Source organism: Dreissena polymorpha, chromosome 4 (assembly GCF_020536995.1).
Source record: "Dreissena polymorpha isolate Duluth1 chromosome 4, UMN_Dpol_1.0, whole genome shotgun sequence".
In the NCBI taxonomy this organism is placed as follows: Eukaryota; Metazoa; Mollusca; class Bivalvia; order Myida; family Dreissenidae; genus Dreissena; species Dreissena polymorpha.
This window is the reverse complement of record NC_068358.1, coordinates 12,633,129-12,652,753: the sequence shown is the minus strand read 5'-3', so window position 1 is coordinate 12,652,753 and position 19,625 is coordinate 12,633,129. Positions and strand designations below refer to the sequence as shown.

Below are 19,625 nucleotides of genomic sequence, written 5' to 3'. Positions count from 1 at the left end.
CTATTTTCAGTTTCGGTTCATCTCCGTCAAACGGGTATATCGTTGAAGTTCGCGCAAAAGATACAACGTCATGTCGCTATTGACCAATAAAAAACAACGCCATTAAGTTTCGCGCACAACATAACATTTTTTTTTTGAAACTTGTTTATGATCAGAAAGTAGTACCATGAATATTCATGTTTAAATTTGCATACGAAGTGGGTTCATCGGAAAATGAAAAACCGGTCACGTGACCAAATTATCCAATCAGAATGAAGCATTCATATGAAAGTGACAGAAGTTGTAATTATTTGAGGGTAAGGTTCATTGGGTCATTGTCGATCTAAAATGGCCCAAAAGTCAGCCGGGGGTGACTCGAAGCCGATCCATGTCACCCTGGGGTGACATGAAGCCGATTCTAGTCACCCCGGGTGACTAGAATCGACTTGAAGTCACCCCAGGGTGATATGATTCGGCTTGAAGTCACCCAGGATGACTTCAAACCGATTCATGTCACCCTGGGGTGACGGTGACTTCAAGCCGATTCATGTCACCCTGTGGTAACTTCATGCCGACGTGAGTCGACTCCGGATGACTAGAATTGGCTTGTAGTAACCCGAGGGTAACAAGAATCGGCTTCTAGTCACCACGGGTGACTTTGTGGCATGTACATTTAATTGTCATGTTTTTTGCCTTGTGTTTTGACAGACTGCTTCTGTGTCTGTAAGACTTCCCACATTTGTCACAGGTTTGCATTTTAAATCACTATGAATGTGTGTGTGTGCGCTTGTAGGTACATCCTTTCTTTAAATTCAGCCCCCCACACATCATACCTCAATCTTACGGATGAGTATTCTCTTCTTCTGTGTTTCCTCAGATCTGTATTTGTGGCAAAAGCTGCACAACAGGTTGGACAAACATGCTGTCTCGTGTCCCAATGCACACTCACCTTAAAATAAGTTCAAAAAGACACTATAAAACTCGTTCTAGTTTAAAAGGAGCATGTACATTTTTATTCGCCAAAAAGATATGCATTTCTGACTGAATTTGAATCTTGTGAACTCCAAGCCACAAATAGCTTAACATTTGTTTGTTTTTTTGAAATGCTTTAATTTTATTGGCATTAATACGTTTGAAAAAGATAAAACAAATCGATAACATTTCTAAAGAGTTTTATCATAAAGCGGTGTTCAAGCTCACGACGTCGGGTTCAAATGAAAAAATATCACATTACCGATTTCTACGCAACTGTTAATGTTATACAGAATATTAAACAGTATAGCGTAACAACCAGAATAATAGAGTTTACAATTTCCTCTTAAAATGCCTCGACACGTTTCAGTCAAAAAATCTCATTATAAACATTAATTATTAAACAATCGTATATTCTTCATTTCAGAGTTGTTGGGGCCCTATAGTGACACAGTCAATTTAATTAAAGGAATTTTAAAATATTAAGTGTGAATATGAACATGTTCGGAGACTTATTAAAAATGCCGGTTAATGCTTCTTGCAATTTACTTAACAAATACGTACGTGTGTCTGGTGAGGTCCTCTTTTGTACTAAATTGCTTCTCACAGCAAGAATACTTTGACAAGCCGCGATGCCTGACCTCGTGCCGTTTTAGCCCCCAGGTTTTGAGGGCGTCTCCGCAAAAACGAAACACATGTGACATACCTGTAAACAGGTTTAATATACCGAATAAACACTATGCATTGTGTACGGAAACTAAACACAGCTCATTCAAAGATATAAACTTTGGATAGTTTTTAAAAATGTAATGTTTGCGAGATAATAATTTATTATTACAATTAGCAATTCAAAATAATTAAGATTTTAAATTTTAAAATAGTCATAGTAAAATGTAATGTAACCATTTTACGACATATCTTTATAACGTATAACAGGGGCGACCACTCCTAGGGAAATTTACACGTACAACACGAAGAGGCGTGTCGCGCTCGCACCATATCATTTGCCATGTTCGGTCATGAAAGTCAAATTTTTATGGAACTTTTTCACTTTTCGTACGTATTACTTTACACAGCACATTTGCAATGCTAACGTGTGCGTCGTTACATATACTATCAAGCTTCAAAATCTATTTTTTAGCATTAATATAATACTTGCTAAAGTAAATGTCATTATATAAGTAAACATAGTAGGGGTAGTCCCTCAAAGGTCGAAGGAAAACCCTGCATATATTCGTCTACTGCCGTTTGCATATTTTTGCTACTGACGTTTGCCATTCATAAACGTTTTACTGACGTTTGCCATATTTGTTTTTACTCTTTAAACGTTTATTTATTATCCGGTAGATATTTGTGTTTGTTTATGCATATACATATGCAATATATGTTCTTCCGGTGAAGCATAGACAGTTCTGTGATCGAAAGTTTTCGAGAACACTGACTCTTCGTAATTTCGTAACTGACGTTGTCTTCTTAAATGGAAATTTGTGTCAAAGTGTTTTCGAAAACCAGAGCAACACACAAAACGCGTGATATACCGATCGAAAGCTATATGCATGCCATATTGCCTGCACTAGGTCGTATGAAAGTCAGAGGATGATTAGCAAAGATATTGGAAAAAAAACTACCTTGCGCGGCTGTTTGTTGTCAAAAAATGACTACTGACGTTGACTTTTGTGGTCGCGTGACAGTTTTTGTTCATTCATAGTGGAAAAAGAAATCAGAACGAGCTCTAGTGAGGTTTTGCGTCTAATTTGACGTAAACACATTTTTTTAGCCAACTGATTTATTGACATAACATAATAATTATTATGGCCGAGTCTTCTACATGTACACAACATTTTTGACGATTAACTACCGATTGTAACAAGAAAAAATTGCTCCACATTAAACTGTTCCTTTTAATACTGTTCTTTTGAAAATATGAGAAGAAATACAAAACTAATCGAGAATATAATCTTAAGTGTTAGAAACCAACAATTAATATGCAACAGCAAAACAAAACCTCAAATTTATATTCCTCAATGATATCTTTAATCCAATGATTATAACAATAAAGTTACAACGGTATGTACTTCATTTTTTTCTGTTCTTCGATCCCTTTATTGAAATCCATTGTTTGTTCTTACATATCTATATTGACATGTATTTTTAACCAATCTCCTGAATTTGTAGCATGCCATAGCTGAACATATATTTTAAGTAGTGACAACGTACCCTTAGATGAAATTGCAAGGTCAAGAAGTGTTATGTTGTATTTTTCTCTTATGTTCATGTTTAATTTATTTAAGGACACTTGAACCTACAAAAGCGATGCTTCGTGTTTCGATACATGTATATATATATATATTGTTTCGATCGCGAAAGTCATGTTACTTTGTCTTAAACTTAATTTACCTATATTTTTCTTTTACAGTGATATGGCGTGACTTCCGTGCCTTTCAAGGTAAAGCATTTACCATTTTGTATTACTTTATGATATTTAAAGTAAGAAATAATAAAATGCAGCAAAAGATCATGTACCAAGAGTTTATTATCATGTAAACTGATAGAAATGTGGTGATCACATTTTATGTTTGTGAGTGTTAAGTGGCCCGTTTGAACGTATATGGTGGTCTTTTGTCCATCGTGTCAAAGAACAACTATTCTTAAAATGATAGATTTTAAAGAAACGCAGCAGCAATAACTTATGAGGCCTAATTCAAAGCTGCGCAGTGTTATTTTTGGTACATGCCATACTGATCTAAAGTATATAAAGCTTAAAATATCATGCATTTGTGGCGTGCCATAGCTGAACATATATTTTAAGTAGTGTCATGCAGAACAATGCATATCGAACGACATCAGTTACTTTTTACTTTTGATCGACCCGGGAATGCTTTTGTATTTGTTGGATTATATTGACAATCATTTAAATAAAAAACTAAATAATACTGTTATATTAAAAATGTATAATTTTTACAACATTTTTTTTTCTGTGATCAGTACATAAATACCAAATTTAAATTTAAGCCGATTCTTGTAACAGGTTTTAAACAACGCTGAGCAAAGTCACGGACACGTTTTACTTTGTTTGCGAATGAAAATCGGAATCAAAGTACAGTAATAAATTGATGACAAAAAAGTGTAGAAGGGCAGAAGTTGCACGGCGTTGAGACTAAACGTCATTATTTTGTATTGAAATGCCCAGCTAACATCATCACTATGTTAATAGTTTTTACGAATGCAGCGAGAGTGACAATACATCCACTTAGTGTACATAAGGGTGCTCATAAAAATATAGAAGTATCAGGATATTGTTCTCCAACCCACCATTGATACTATACATAACATTAAAAAGTTAAGTTCTGAGTTTATTTTACAGATTAGAAGTTTGCGTAAGCAAAGTAGACCTGGTTTTGATTGTTCGTTGTTCCATTTGAAGGTTTTCGTTCCTGATAGGAGATTTTGTGTAAACACAGTTTTAAAGGAGTATCTGTGCAGGACCAAAATGTTAAGAAGTGAAACTGAAAGTGCATTGCTGATCAGCTATATCAAGCCATTTAAGCCTGTAAACAGAGACACGATTGCTAGATGGTTAAAGGCGGTAATGCTTCGGGCTGGTGTTAGTGATGCGTTTACACCACATAGTTCGCGATCTGCAGTTGTATCAAAGGCAAATCTCAATGGAGTTCCAATCAAGGACATTTTAAGTTAAGCTGGTTGGTCAAATGAGAGTACATTTGCGAACTTCTACGATAAAGAAGTGATCAAGAAAGACAAAATTGACAAAACTGTCTTGAAGCGTTACGATATATTTTGCCATTATTTGGGTTAAAATCTCATTTAATAACGTAGTAATTCTAATAAGCGAAATTGAATTCAAACATTAAACTTGAATTACCTTGGTTACGTCGATGTTTGATTGTTATTATATGAATATATAGCATTATAGAGTAACATTCGCTTTAATAGTGTTATCATATTGCTTTGCACGTGAATGAACACGTCCGACAGTTCGAAATCTAGTTATAATTTAGCGATTTGTATAAATCTTCCATTTTATTATCAGCAGTATTTAGCGTAGTATATAACTAAATATTTATCAGCATGATCATCCGATCTTCACCAAACTTGGTCACAAGTTGTATCGATATGATGTCTACTTCAAGTTTGAATATGGGTCATGCTGGGTCAAAAACTAGGTCGCGGGGTCACTGCGTGCGTTTTAAACCGAAAGTTTGTCCGGACTATAACTATGTCATTAATTGTTAGATTTTAAAATGACTTTGTACATTTGTTCCCCATCATAGGACGGTGTGTTATGCGAAAGAAGAACGTCGATATCTCCAAGGTCAAGATCACATTGGAGTACAAAGGTCAAAATGCTTGTCCGGACCATAACTAGGGCATTTATCGTTAGATTTTAAAATAACTTGGTACATTTGTTCACCAGCATGGGACGGTTTGTCATGTGAAAGAGGTATTTCGATATCTCCAATGTCAAGTTCACACTTGGAGTTCAAAGGTCAAAATGCCCATGAATGACCTTGTCCGGGTCATAAATTTGTCATGTATTGTGAGACTTTAAAATCATTTGGCAGAATTGTTCACCATCATTGAACGGTGTGTCATGCGAAAGAATTACGTCGATATATCCAAGGTCAAGGTCAAACTTTATGTTCAAATGTCAAAAATGGCCATAAATGATCTTGTCTGGGCAATAACTGTCATTCATTGTGAGATTTTAAAATTACATTTCGTTTTTTGGAAACTTGTTTAAGTAGTACCATGAATATTCATGTTTAAATTTGCATACGAAGTGGGTTTATCGGAAAATGAAAAACCGGTCACGTGAACAAATTATCCAATCAGAATGAAGCATTCATATGAAAGTGACAGAAGTTGTAATTATTTGAGCGTAAGGTTCATTGGGTCATTGTCGACCTAAAATGGCCCAAAAGTCTGCCGGGGGTGACAAGAAGCCGATTCATGTCACCCTGGGGTGACATGAAGTCGATTCTAGTCACCCCGAGTGACTAGAATCGGCTTGAAGTCACCCCAGGGTGATATGAATCGGCTTGAAGTCACCCGGGGTGACTTCAAGCCGATTCATGTCACCCTTGGGTGACGGTGACGTCAAGCCGATTCATGTCACCCTGTGGTGACTTCAAGCCGACGTGAGTCGACTCCGGATGATTAGAATTGGCTTGTAGTAACCCGAGGGTAACAAGAATCGGCTTCTAGTCACCCCGGGTGACTTTGTGGCATGAACATTTAATTGTCATGTTTTTTGCCTTGTGTTTTGACAGACTGCTTCTGTGTCTGTAAGACTTCCCACATTTGTCACAGGTTTGCATTTTAAATCACTATGAATGTGTATGTGCGCCTGTAGGTACATCCTTTCTTTAAATTCAGCCCCCCACACATCACACCTGAATCTTACGGATGAGTATTCTCTTCTTCGGTGTTTCTTCAGATCTTTCTTTGTGGTAAAAGCTGCACAACAGGTTAGACAAACATGCTGGCTCGTGTCCCAATGCACACTCACCTTAAAATAAGTTCAAAAAGACACTATAAAACTCGTTCTAGTTTAAAAGGAGCATGTACATTTTTATTCGCCAAAAAGATATGCATTTCTGACTGAATTTGAATCTTGTGAACTCCAAGCCACAAATAGGTTAACATTTGTTTGTTTTTTTTGAAATGCTTTAATTTTATTGGCATTAATACGTTTGAAAAAGATAAAACAAATCAATAACATTTCTAAACAGTTGTATAAAGCGGCGTTCAAGCTCACGACGTCGGGTTCAAATGAAAAAATATCAAATTACCGATTTCTACGCAACTGTTAATGTTATACAGAATATTAAACAGTATAGCGTAACAACCAGAATAATAGAGTTTACAATTTCCTCTTAAAATGCCTCAACACTTTTCAGACAAAAAATCTCATTATAAACATTTATTATTAAATAATCGTATATTCTTCATTTCAGAGTTGTTGGGGCCCTATAGTGACACAGTCAATTTAATTAAAGGAATTTTAAATTATTAAGTGTGAATATGAACATGTTGGGAAACTTATTAAAAATGCCGGTTAATGCTTCTTGCTATTTACTTAACAAATACGTACGTGTGTCTGGTGAGGTCCTCTTTTGTACTAAATTGCTTCTCACAGCAAGAATACTCTGACAAGACGCGATGCCTGACACAGTGCCGTTTTGGCCCCCACGTGGTTTTGAGGGCGTCTCCGCAAAAACGACACACATGTGACATATCTGTAAACAGGTTTAATATACCGAATAAACACTATGCATTGTGTACGGAAACTAAACACAGCTCATTCAAAGATATAAACTTTGGATAGTTTTTAAAAATGTAATGTTTGCGAGATAATAATTTATTATTACAATAAGCAATTCAAAATAATTAAGATTTTAAATTTTAAAATTGTCATAGTAAAATGTAAAGTAACCATTTTACGACATATCTTTATAACGTATAATAGGGACGACCACTCTTGGGGAAATTTACACGTACAACACGAAGACGCGTGTCGCGCTCGCACCATTTGCCATATTCGGTCATGAAAGTCAAATTTCTAAGGAACTTTTTCACTTTTCGTACGTATTAATTTACACAGCACATTTGCAATGCTAACGTGTGCGTGGTTACATATACTATCAAGAATCAAACTCTATTTTTAGCATTAATATAATACTTGCTAAAGTAAATGTCATTATATACGTAAACATAGTTGGGGTAGTCTCTAAAAGGTCAAAGGAAAACCCTGCATATATTCGTCTACTGCCGTTTGCATATTTTTGCTACTGACGTTTGCCATTCATAAACGTTCTACTGACGTTTGCCATATTTATTTTCACTCTTTAAACGTTTATTTATTATCCGGTAGATATTTTTGTTTGTTTATGCATAGACATATGTAATATATGTTCTTCCGGTAAAGCATAGACAGTTCTGTGATCATAAGTTTTCGCGAACACTGACTCTTCGTAATTTCGTAACTGACGTTGTCTTCTTAAATGGAAATTTGTGTCAAAGTGTTCTCGAAAACCAGAGCAACACACAAAACGCGTGATATACCAATCGGAAGCTATATGCATGCCATATTGCCTGCACTAGGTCCTATGAAAGTCAGAGGATGATTAGCAAAGATATTGGAAAAAACTACCTTGCGCGGCTGTTTTTTGTCAAAAAATGACTACTGACGTTGACTTTTGTGGTCGCGTGACAGTTTTTGTTCATTCACAGTGGAAAAAGAAATCAGAACGAGCTCTAGTGAGGTATTGCGTCTAATTTGACGTAAACACATTTTTTAAACCAACTGTTTTATTGACATAACATAATAATTATTATGGCCGAGTCTTCTACATGTACACAACATTTTTGGCGATTAACTACCGATTGTAACAAGAACAATTTGTTCCACATTAAACTGTTCCTTTTCATACTGTTCTTTTGAAAATATTAGAAGAAATACAAAACTAATCGAGAATATAATCTTAAGTGTTAGAAATCGACAATTAATATGCAACAGCAAAACAAAAACTCAATTTTTTTATAACAATAAAGTTACAACGGTATGTACTTCATTTTTTTATGTTCTTCGATCCCTTTATTGATATCCATTGTTTGTTATTCCATATGTTATATATATCCATTGTTATATATATATATATATATATATATATATATATATATATATATATATATATATATATATATATATATATATATATATATATATACATGTATCGAAACACGAATCATCGCTGTTGTATGTTCAAGTGTCCTTAAATAAATTAAACATGAACATAAGAGAAAAAAATAACATTACACTTCTTGACCTTGCAATTTCATCTAAGGGTACGTTGACACTACTTAAAATATATGTTCAGCTATGGCATGCTACAAATTCAGGAGATTGGTTAAAAATACATGTCAATATAGATATGGAAGAACAAACAATGGATATATATATATATTGTTTCGATCGCGAAAGTCATGTAACTTTTTCTTAAACTTTATCAACCTATATCTTTCTTTTACAAGTGACTACCGTGCCCTTCTAGGTAAAGCATTTACCATTTTGTATTACTTTATGATATTTAAATGATAAATAATAAAATGCAGCAAAAGATCATGTAAAAAGAGATGATAATTATGTACACTGATAAAAGTTGTGGTGATCAAATTCAATGTTTTTGAGTGTTAAGTGGCCCGTTTGAACATGTATGGTGGTCTTTTGTCCATCGTGTCAAAGAACAAATATTCTTAAAATGATAGATTTTAAAGAAACGCAGCAGCAATAACTTATTAGGCCTAATTCAAAGCTGCGCAGTGTTATTTTTGGTACATGCCATACTGATCTAAAGTATATAAAGCTTAAAATATCCTGCATTTGTGGCGTTCCATAGCTGAACATATATTTTAAGTAGTGTCATGCAGAACAATGCATATCGAACGACATCAGTTGCTTTTTACTTTTGATCGACCCGGGAATGCTTTTGTATTTGTTGGATTATATTGACAATCATTTAAATAAAAAAACTAAATAATACTGTTATATTAAATATGTATAATATTTACAACATTTTTTTTTCTGTGATCAGTACATAAATACCAAATTTAAATTTAAGCCGATTCTTGTAAATGGTTTTAAACAACGCTGAGCAAAGTCACGGACACGTTTTACTTTGTTTGCGAATGAAAATCGGAATCAAATTACAGTAATACATTGATGACAAAAAAGTGAAGAAGGGGAGAAGTTGCACGCCGTTGAGACTAAATAAACGTCATTATTTTGTGTTGAAATGCCCAGCTAACATCATCACTATGTTAATAGTTTTTACGAATGCAGCGAGAGTGACAATACATCCACTTAGTGTACATAAGGGTGCTCACAAATATATGGAAGTATCAGGATATTGTTCTCCAACCCTCCATTGATAGTATACATAACATTAAAAAATTAAGTTCTGAGTTTATTTTACAGTTTAGAAGTTTGCGTAAGCAAAGTAGACCTGGTTTTGATTGTTCGTTGTTCCATTTGAAGGTTTTCGTTCCTGATAGGAGATTTTGTGTAAACACAGTTTTAAAGGAGTATTTGTGCAGGACCAAAATGTTAAGAAGTGAAACTGAAAGTGCATTGCTGATCAGCTATATCAAGCCATTTAAGCCTGTAAACAGAGACACGATTGCTAGATGGTAAAAGGCGGTAATGCTTCGGGCTGGTGTTAGTGATACGTTTACACCACATAGTTCGCGATCTGCAGTTGTATCAAAGGCAAATCTCAATGGAGTTCCAATCAAGGACATTTTAAGTTAAGCTGGTTGGTCAAATGAGAGTACATTTGCGAACTTCTACAATAAAGAAGTGATCAAGAAAGACAAAATTGACAAAACTGTCTTGAAGCGTTACGATATATTTTGCCATTATTTGGGTTAAAATCTCATTTAATAACGTAGTAATTCTAATAAGCGAAATTGAATTCAAACATTAAACTTGAATTACCTTGGTTACGTCGATGTTTGATTGTTATTATATGAATATATAGCATTATAGAGTAACATTCGCTTTAATAGTGTTATCATATTGCTTTGCACGTGAATGAACACGTCCGACAGTTCGAAATCTAGTTATAATTTAGCGATTTTTATAGTTCTTCCATTTTATCATCAGCAGTATTTAGCGTAGTATATAACTAAATATTTATCAGCATGATCATCCGATCTTCACCAAACTTGGTCACAAGTTGTATCGATATGATGTCTACTTCAAGGTTGAATATGGGTCATGCCGGGTCAAAAACTAGGTCGCGGGATCACTGAGTGCGTTTTAAACCGAAATTTTGTCCGGACTGTAACTATGTCATTAATTGTTAGATTTTAAAATGACTTTGTTCATCTGTTCCCGATCATAGGACGGTGTGTCATGCGAAAGAAGAACGTCGATATCTCCAAGGTCAAGATCACATTGGAGTACAAAGGTCAAAATGCTTGTCCGGACCATAACTATGGCATTTATCGTTAGATTTTAAAATAACTTGGTACATTTGTTCACCATCATGGGACGGTTTGTCATGTGAAAGAGGTATTTCGATATATCCAATGTCAAGTTCACACTTGGAGTTCAAAGGTCAAAATGCCCATGAATGAGCGTGTCCGGGTTATAAATTTGTCATGTATTGTGAGACTTTAAAATCATTTGGCAGAATTGTTCACCATCATTAGACGGTGTGTCATGCGAAAGAATTACGTCGATATATCCAAGGTCAAGGTCACACTTTGAGTTCAAATGTCAAAAATGGCCATAAATGATCTTGTCTGGGCCATAACTACGTCATTCATTGTGAGATTTTAAAATAACTCGGTACATTTGTTCACAATCATTAAACGGTGTGTCATGCAAAACGGTCACTTCGATATATCCAATGTCAAGGTCACACGTTGAGTTCAAAGGTCAAAAATGGCCATAAATGATCGTGTCCGGACCATAACTATGTTATTCATTGTGAGATTGTTTAATTGCTCGGTACATTTGTTCACAATGATTGGACGGTGTGTCATGCGAAAGAATTGCGTTGATATCTCCAAGGTCAAGGCCACACTTTGAGTTCAAAGGTAAAAAATGGCGATAAATGATCTTGTCCGGGCAATAACTATGTCATTCATTGTGAGATTTTTAAATTACTCGGTACATTTATTTTGTTCACAGTACTTGGGCGGCATGTCATGCGAACTAATTCAAGAGTTCAAAGGTGAAAATGGCCGTAAATGATAATGGCATAATAATTGTTAAAAATAGCCATAAATTAGCTTCTCTTGTTTTGTGACGACATCATGCAAAATATTCTGTGTCAATGCAGAATGTGGGGGTATACGTCACGTCTGTGACAAAGCTCTTGTTAATACTGTTACGAATCCAAATTCATATTGACATAATGTTTAACAACATTTCATTTCGAAATGTTATTTATTTTGAGTATGAAGTTTAAATTGTCCGTTATAAAGTAACATGCCAAACAAAACTTATTGTGCAAACTACAAAGATAAAAATATTCGTTTCAAGGGCAAAATCGACTCAAGGGCGAGTAACACTATATGCTCAAAGAAAATAAGTCAATAGGCTTACCTTAAACGGCTCGAGTTTATTTTAAAAAAACACTTTATGTTAAACTTATAGTGTGCACACCAGACAAATATAACGAAGTAACAACGAGTTATACTAAGACATATTAGTTATGATTATGATTATTATGATTGAATAATTTTATGTAAATCTATAAGATGCGTCGATCATAATTCAGGTATACCTTTCTCTCTGAGAGTAGAAGCGTCAAAGAGGTAAATGTATCAAAGTTTTAATTTATCATCTACAATACCAAAGTTGTAATTGATTTTGATGTTTAAACAGAATATTTTACACTGAAACCTCAAAACAATGCGACTTCAGAATATAACGTTGTATTTAATGTGTATTCTCTACAAGGTAGTTAAAGTTATTATCATACGGTTAAACAAAACCAAGACGCTATGGTCAAATTAAAGTAACAATTGTATAGCAAAAAACAATTAGAAAAATGAAAAATTATAACACGAAACCGCAAGGTACATAACTTGTATTTGGAATGTAATTCCAGCCTTGTGTAATCAACATCTGTATTTTAATCATGCCCTTGTTGTTAGAACGGGTCACGCCCCGGTTATCATGTGGTTGTAAAATAGGCTTTGAGTTCATTTTCTGTTTAAAAGCCTATGAGAAACTATTATTGAAATGTTTCTTTTTTTTCTATCCTCATAGACCCGTGCTGTTTATTTATGTAACATTGCAGTCACGGATAACTCCTGCAAATGCTTGCTTTTATTCGAATGAGTTCTTTTTTTCTTGAAGCGTCAGTATTGTGACACAAGGAATCCTTACACGATACGTAAGGTTTTTAAAAAGAAGTCATTTGTTCATTTAACGTGCACTGTGTATAGTACCATGTTCATGTGATGTTTCACACAACAGTGATGACATCTTATGTATTTAATTCCCGGATTTAACAATGACTGTTAAAATGAACTGGATGTGTATAAAAGGAATCAAATAATATCTTTTTAAACTATTGCGTGTAATGATGTATTTTAACAGATCCCTCTTCTCTGCTCTGCTTGAAGAAATAATCATACCAATAAACTCGGAAACACGTATTATTACAGATGTACAAGCTTAACTATATTGGTATTCAAGTTTCATTTTAGGAACGGAACATTTCATCGCGTGCAAGTAGTTTATATTGGCGTGAAGCATGATATTCGCCTTTTTATGAAAGGTAACGTTTTAAGACCAGCAATTTTAGCGGTGTTATAATATAATTGGAAGGTTGTTATTGTGTTAGCATTAACTTAATCTCGGGCGCTCTTTCCGAAAAAAGTAAATATGTTGTTTAGATAATTATTAGTTAGGCACTTTTATTAATATTATTTATTTAAGTTTATTTTATTATCGTTTGGTCATTACTCTTGTTTAAGAGCTAAAATCACAAGACATACCACCGTTCAGTTGTTGAATGTAGCATGTATTTGTTCTTAATTGAACGAATTGGAAATTATTTATAAGACACCTTGCACTTTACACTTACATAATATTTAAACAATTATTTTATTTTTTCTCCTGTTGTCTGTTGTGTCTTTCAATATTGGCAGTACTAATAAAACTTTAACATTATATTATGAAAGGTGATGTTTAAAGTAAAACATAGGGGACATTTTATCAGCCGCCGCCAATTATTTTGCTTCTTTAAAGTCATGTGGGTCTAATGGGTATACTATTTGGAATACGGGACTCAGTGGAAGGTGTTTTACAGCTTTTAAAATGTAAGTACTTCCTCCAAACTATAGGAATAAAACGAGTTTTTTTTTGTAAAATTAGTACTGAATTTACATAGCGTAGGGGAAAAGAACAAGAAGTGTCATAATAGGCTAATTATAGTCCTATCTAGTTGACTGGATATAATAGAAAGCCAAAGGGGACCCCCGTTAAAATACATATAATTATATAGTAACTATCGGGATTTTCATTTTTCGCGGAACTTTCATACACAAAGGAATCTCGGGAATCCATATTATCGCGGATGTGCAAATCATCGTAGAAAAGCGGGTTCAAAAAATCGCGCGGAACGTTCATCGAATCCACATCTTCGCGAACTGTGCAAAAATCGCGCGGAACTTTCGTATCTTCCTCGGAACAATTGTCCATTAAACAACGTACAAAAAGCGGGGTCTAAAAATCGCGCGGAACTTTCATATCTTTTGTCGGAATAATTAGACATTGAACTAATGTACAAAAGTCGGGTTGCTATGTAAATTGCGGGTTGCTAATCAAAAATCGCGCGGAAGATTCATTACTCTGCGCGATTTTTCAATAGCATTGAATTACTGCACGAAATTCGGGTTGCTATGTGGTTACGCGATAAAATTTGATTGGTTCCGGCACCTAAAATGAACCAATCAAAACTCCCGTCTTATCCAGCATTCATGCAGTCATCACGATGACGGTTGTTTCACATTAACACAAAATCTTTTAAGGGCGAAAGAGTGATCAATTTTGATGACATAAGCCATGAGGTTAGTATTTAACATACATGAATCATGAATTTGAATGCAATTAAAACAGCTCAAGAGTATCGAGTGTTGTTTTCACGGTTTGTCGATATCATGCAAACGTGTCTGATAAAACATAAACACGTCATATGTCGTCAAAAAAGTGCTTGTGGGTAAGAAACCTCTTCCCTTAAGCTCAGTTAGTAGAAGCCAAGTTATTGTTATGGTAGTCGTGTGCTCTATTCCAGCACCGTATACATCTTCAATTAAAAAGAAAAAGAACCTTGGCTTTACAAGCAATTCATCCCAAAGGCAACTCGTACCTTGGTCAACTCGTACCCATTTTTGTCAACTCGTACCTCATCCAAACTATTCAACTTGTTACATTTGTCTTATTTTGTCACAATTGTCAAATCCTTGAAAGACACCAACCACAAGTGTCAATTTTCATCAACACTTTCGCTGCTTCATACATATCTGCAGCAGACAACTTGCGTGAGAAATGCTTTTTGAAGTGGAAACATCAAGAGGAAAATAAAAATTGTCTCTAAATTGTTTGACTTATATGATTACCATCCTACACCTATTTCTTTATATCGGGTACGGGTTAAGCTCGGGTAGGTAATTTGACTAAAAAACAGGTACGAATTGACCACCATGGGTAGGACATTTTGTCTGCATGGCAAGCTAATTTAGTCCAAAAAATTGATTTAACCAGTGAATTGTCAATTTCTTAAAGCAGAATACACATTATGTCTAGAAAGGGTTTTATGGCTAAATTCTTCACACAAACAAAGCATCTGGTAAACCTTCAGATATCAATAGCAGAATGCAAATAATGAGTATAATGTTCTGTATTATGAAAGAAATACATGTAGTTAAATAATATGCAAATTTGAAACATGGTTTTTGTATTTTATAGCTGTAGCAGTGTTTCCAACTTGAACATAATCTTCTGTGTAGATATCTGGGGCAGAACCAGCTTGCCCATCTGACATCTGTTGTTGACAACCGAGTCAGAGCCAGCTTGCACATCATCTGTTGTGGACATCCGTGTAAGAACCAGCTTGCCCATCTGACATCTGTTGTGGCCACCGAGTCAGAGCCAGCTTGCACGTCATCTGTTGTGGACATCCGTGTTAGTGCTAGTTTGCACGTCATCTGTTGTGAACATCCGTGTAAGAGCCAGCTTGTACGTCCTCTGTTGTGGACATCCGTGTTAGTGCTAGCTTGCACGTCCTCTGTTGTGGACATCCGTGTTAGTGCCAGCTTGCACATCCTCTGTTGTGGACATCCGTTTTAGTGCTAGTTTGCACGTCATCTGTTGTGAACATCCGTGTAAGAGCCATAAGTATTAGAGCCAGCTTGCACATTCTCTGTTGTGGACATCCTTGTTAGTGCTAGCTTGCACGTAATCTGTTGTGGACATTTGTATTAGAGCCAGCTTGCACGTCATATGTTTAGGACATCAGTCAGAGATACCTTGCATGTTATTTACTTGTTGACATTAATGATTAGAGTCAGAGCCAGCAAGGACAATCTCTGTTGTGGATATCTGTCTTAGAGCCAGCTTGTACGTCATCGGTTGTTCACATATTTGTAATAACCAGCTTGCATATGAACTGATGTGGAAATCTGAGTCACAGCCAGCTTGCACATCATCCGTTGTGGACATCTCTTTATGATTTTACTCTTTGCTTAGATTGACACTGTGGCTTTAGTGTAATACGTTGCAACCTTAAGCTATTCCTATTGTTGAATAAAAATATTGTGTCATTAAAATATATTTTGTTGGATAATTTGTATGTTGAGTTGTATTGTTTGGTCATTGCAAAGTATAAAGTTATTTTAAGACAAGCAAAAGCTCATCTTTCATCATGGATTTATATTAAAATTCTTGAATGTTAGTGAAGGTACAGTTCATATAATTAAAATCAATTGTAATAGGATTGCTTGCGTTTCATTGCACAGTGAATACCATCTTGTCTATGTGCTGACATATAGACGGAGAAAAAGTAAACTGTCGTTTTTATATGCTATGGGATTGTATATCAAGACTTGTATGTTCAGATGAAAACAATGCCATAATTTCTCTCTTTATATTTTATTCCTGCTTAATGGTTGATGCAATAAAGTTAAGTCTTTAATGACTTGTGTTTCTTGTAATATTTGTGTAAGCAAATTTGGCTGTAGTTTTAGATGCATGCTGTACATGCTACTGTAAATCAACATTATATTGTTTGAGTATGAATAGATAATTTATGTTGCACAGCCATTAATTTTGCCTTCCACCATCTCCGATTTTGGTTAAAAAGTTGCAAGTTACTTGCATTAGTATGAACATCGGTTTTATTAAAGCCAGGCTGTATTGATAAAAGAAAAAAATAATTTGGTTTCATGGGGATTCAAACCAGGGTCTTCTAGAGTAAACTTCTTTACCACTGTGCCATTCTTTTAAATGAAATAATTACATATCAAATTTATAGGTGCTATGGCACTTTGATTGGAACCGAAGTCTTAAAATAACTTAAGTATAATTGCTGTTGTGTTATTAATAACCTTTTCCTGCTCTGAGGCAATTTTAAAATGGCTACATGCCAACATCATAAAACCAGAACAGCCTGCAAGTAACTCGCAATCTTTTCAGGTTTTATGCTGTTTGCTGCTCATCAGTATCCTCTGGTTAGAAACAAAGCCTTTAAAACTTTAATCTAGTAAGAAAGGTCTTAAATTAAATTTATTCTCGAATGTGTGTGTTTTTGAGTGGTACAGGGTCAAATGTCTCATTTTGTTTTTGATTATCTTTGGTTGATGGAACATATATGAGCCTTGCTCTGTGAAAAAGGGGTTTAATGCATGTGCGTTAAGTATCGTCCCTGATTAGCCTGTGCAGTCTGCCCAGGCAAATCTGGAGTGCACATGCATTAAACCCCCTTTTCACAGTGCGAGGCTCATGTGTTTTAGACAGCGCATTAAAATAATACAATTTAAATCTGAATCTTTTATTTTGTTGCAATACCATTAAGCTTACTATGTTTGCAGTTTTACTGAAAACATAAACTTTGAATCAAAGTAGCATATGCATGTGTTTTACACATTAAATCAACTTCCACTTTATTCCATACACTTTTTTCGACTCTGTGACATTATGTTGGAAAATTCTGTCAAAGCTTTTTATTGCAAATTCATCAAACAAAATTGGTAACCTTGGGTAACCCAAAGGAATCCAAATTTTACTAGCCATAGACTTTCCAAAATGCAATTGTTCCTGAGAAGTATTTTTCTCTAGAAAGTGGCAAAACTCCTAAGCAATACCTGTTTGGGCTAATAGTAGGGTTAACGCGTGTAACATCCATTGACACATTATCAAATATACATAGAAATGTGATTGTTCACAAAACGGATCATGATATATAGAGAATAATAGGTTAGTGTTGATTATAGATCAGGTTTATCATGCGAGGCTTAGAAAACAAAAAGCACGAGCCTTGGCGAGTGCTTTTTCGTTTTCGCGCCGAGCATGATAAACCTGATCTATAATCAACACTGACCTATTATTATATTTATCCCACTTTTTATTCAGTAAACTTTTTTTACTTAAACAAAATATGTTTTCATGAGTGTTTGTCGTACTTTGATAATGACTGTAGTGTAACCAAGGTCAGTGTATTACTCCGCGTTCCAAAAATAACCGCTGATCAAATAATCATTTTTTTAAATCAGAATATCGTTCTGTAACAAAGTGTCAAGCGCTATAAATTACAATTTTAATCATATTGAATTGCAAATCTTTAAGTTTTAAGATATCAATATGACATTTAGTTGTTATATACAAGGAACTACATTTGTTTACAACGTAGCCTAACACCACACACAATTCACTTTCGATATCAAACTATCGAGTCGATCATGAGGTGCACAATATTTGCTTCTTTGTTATAATATGTGGTTATTTCGTGACGAAATAACAAAGATTACTTGGATTTAAGCTAATTATATACATTAACATTTTGAATGTTGAAAGTGGCACCAAAGAATTGTGAGGCAAAGTTGTTCGAACTAGAGAAAGACATTTGCTGGTGAAGTGACTGGGTGGGGCGAACATCAAGATCAACTTGTTCGAAGGTAGACAGTGGTTTTCTAGGCTGCATTTCGGCCATAGTTTCGGTGCATGAAGGTGAACAAGAGGAATCTAATGGATTGTTAAATTTACTGGACTGAGCAAGAATGAACACTTTTGCTGCTGTTCAACAGATATGTTGGAATAATTGGTTATGGACTGGACATTTTTGTGCCCTGTTATGGCCATGGTTTCAGTGGGTGGAATGTTTGCATTACGAAGTTTTTGGACCAGGAATTTGCGAATTGAGTGGTTCGTTATTCTCTTGCTTGAGAAAGCCGGCGTCTTTTGCCATGGCCTTCAGCATCTGACCTAACTTGTTGACACCCAATTGTTGACGCAAGAATCACCGGGATGCAGTGTCATTTGTGCGTATTGCCAGGTAGAAAAGATGCTTTGAAGAAAAATCCTAGTACAGCTTGTAATTTTACACAGGATTTCTTGGTCCAGACGATTGTTTTCTACGGTCAAAGGGGAGCAACTCGAACTGACTTCTTCAAAGGGGAGCAACAACAACAGAACCTATTTGCATAGTGTTAAATTTACCTAATACTAGGTTTTAATGACAATAAATGACAAAAAAACACGTTTTTTGCTACTTTCCTTTGTTTTAAGGTCATTAAGATTGACAAACATTTGAGATTGTTTTTATTATTGATGCACTTGGCAAATAGGTGGCGAGGTGCGTGGGAAAAAGTAGTCCCGGTTCGGCAGTTGATGACGTCATTTCGTGCCATTGATTATAGCCTTGCCGTTGATTATAGATGAAATTTAATAAACGGGGCTTTAATCAACCGATTTCGCTGTAAAAGTGGGATAAAACATGATAAAGCATTTTGTACTATATCAAATAAAATGTTGCTGAAAACAGTAGAATATTAAAATAATGGACATTTTATTCTGTTCATAATACTATCTTTCAAACAATACAAATCCATAAAGCATGCTTAACAATAGCAGAACT

At 35.0% G+C, this 19,625-nt stretch overlaps 1 protein-coding gene across 6 annotated transcripts in view; it reads left to right on the top strand.

The window, feature by feature from the left end:
* Positions 1 to 19,625, top strand: part of LOC127877942 (uncharacterized) — a 108,911-nt gene that overhangs the window by 23,782 nt on the left and 65,504 nt on the right. For 5 of the 6 annotated variants that reach the window (XM_052424268.1, XM_052424271.1, XM_052424273.1 and 2 more), the window contains one exon: positions 3,368 to 3,397. The exons of the other annotated variant lie outside the window; for it this stretch is intronic. In XM_052424268.1, the coding sequence (XP_052280228.1) occupies positions 3,368 to 3,397 (30 nt within the window). The remainder of the gene's footprint in view (positions 1 to 3,367; positions 3,398 to 19,625) is intronic. 6 annotated transcript variants of the gene reach the window in all.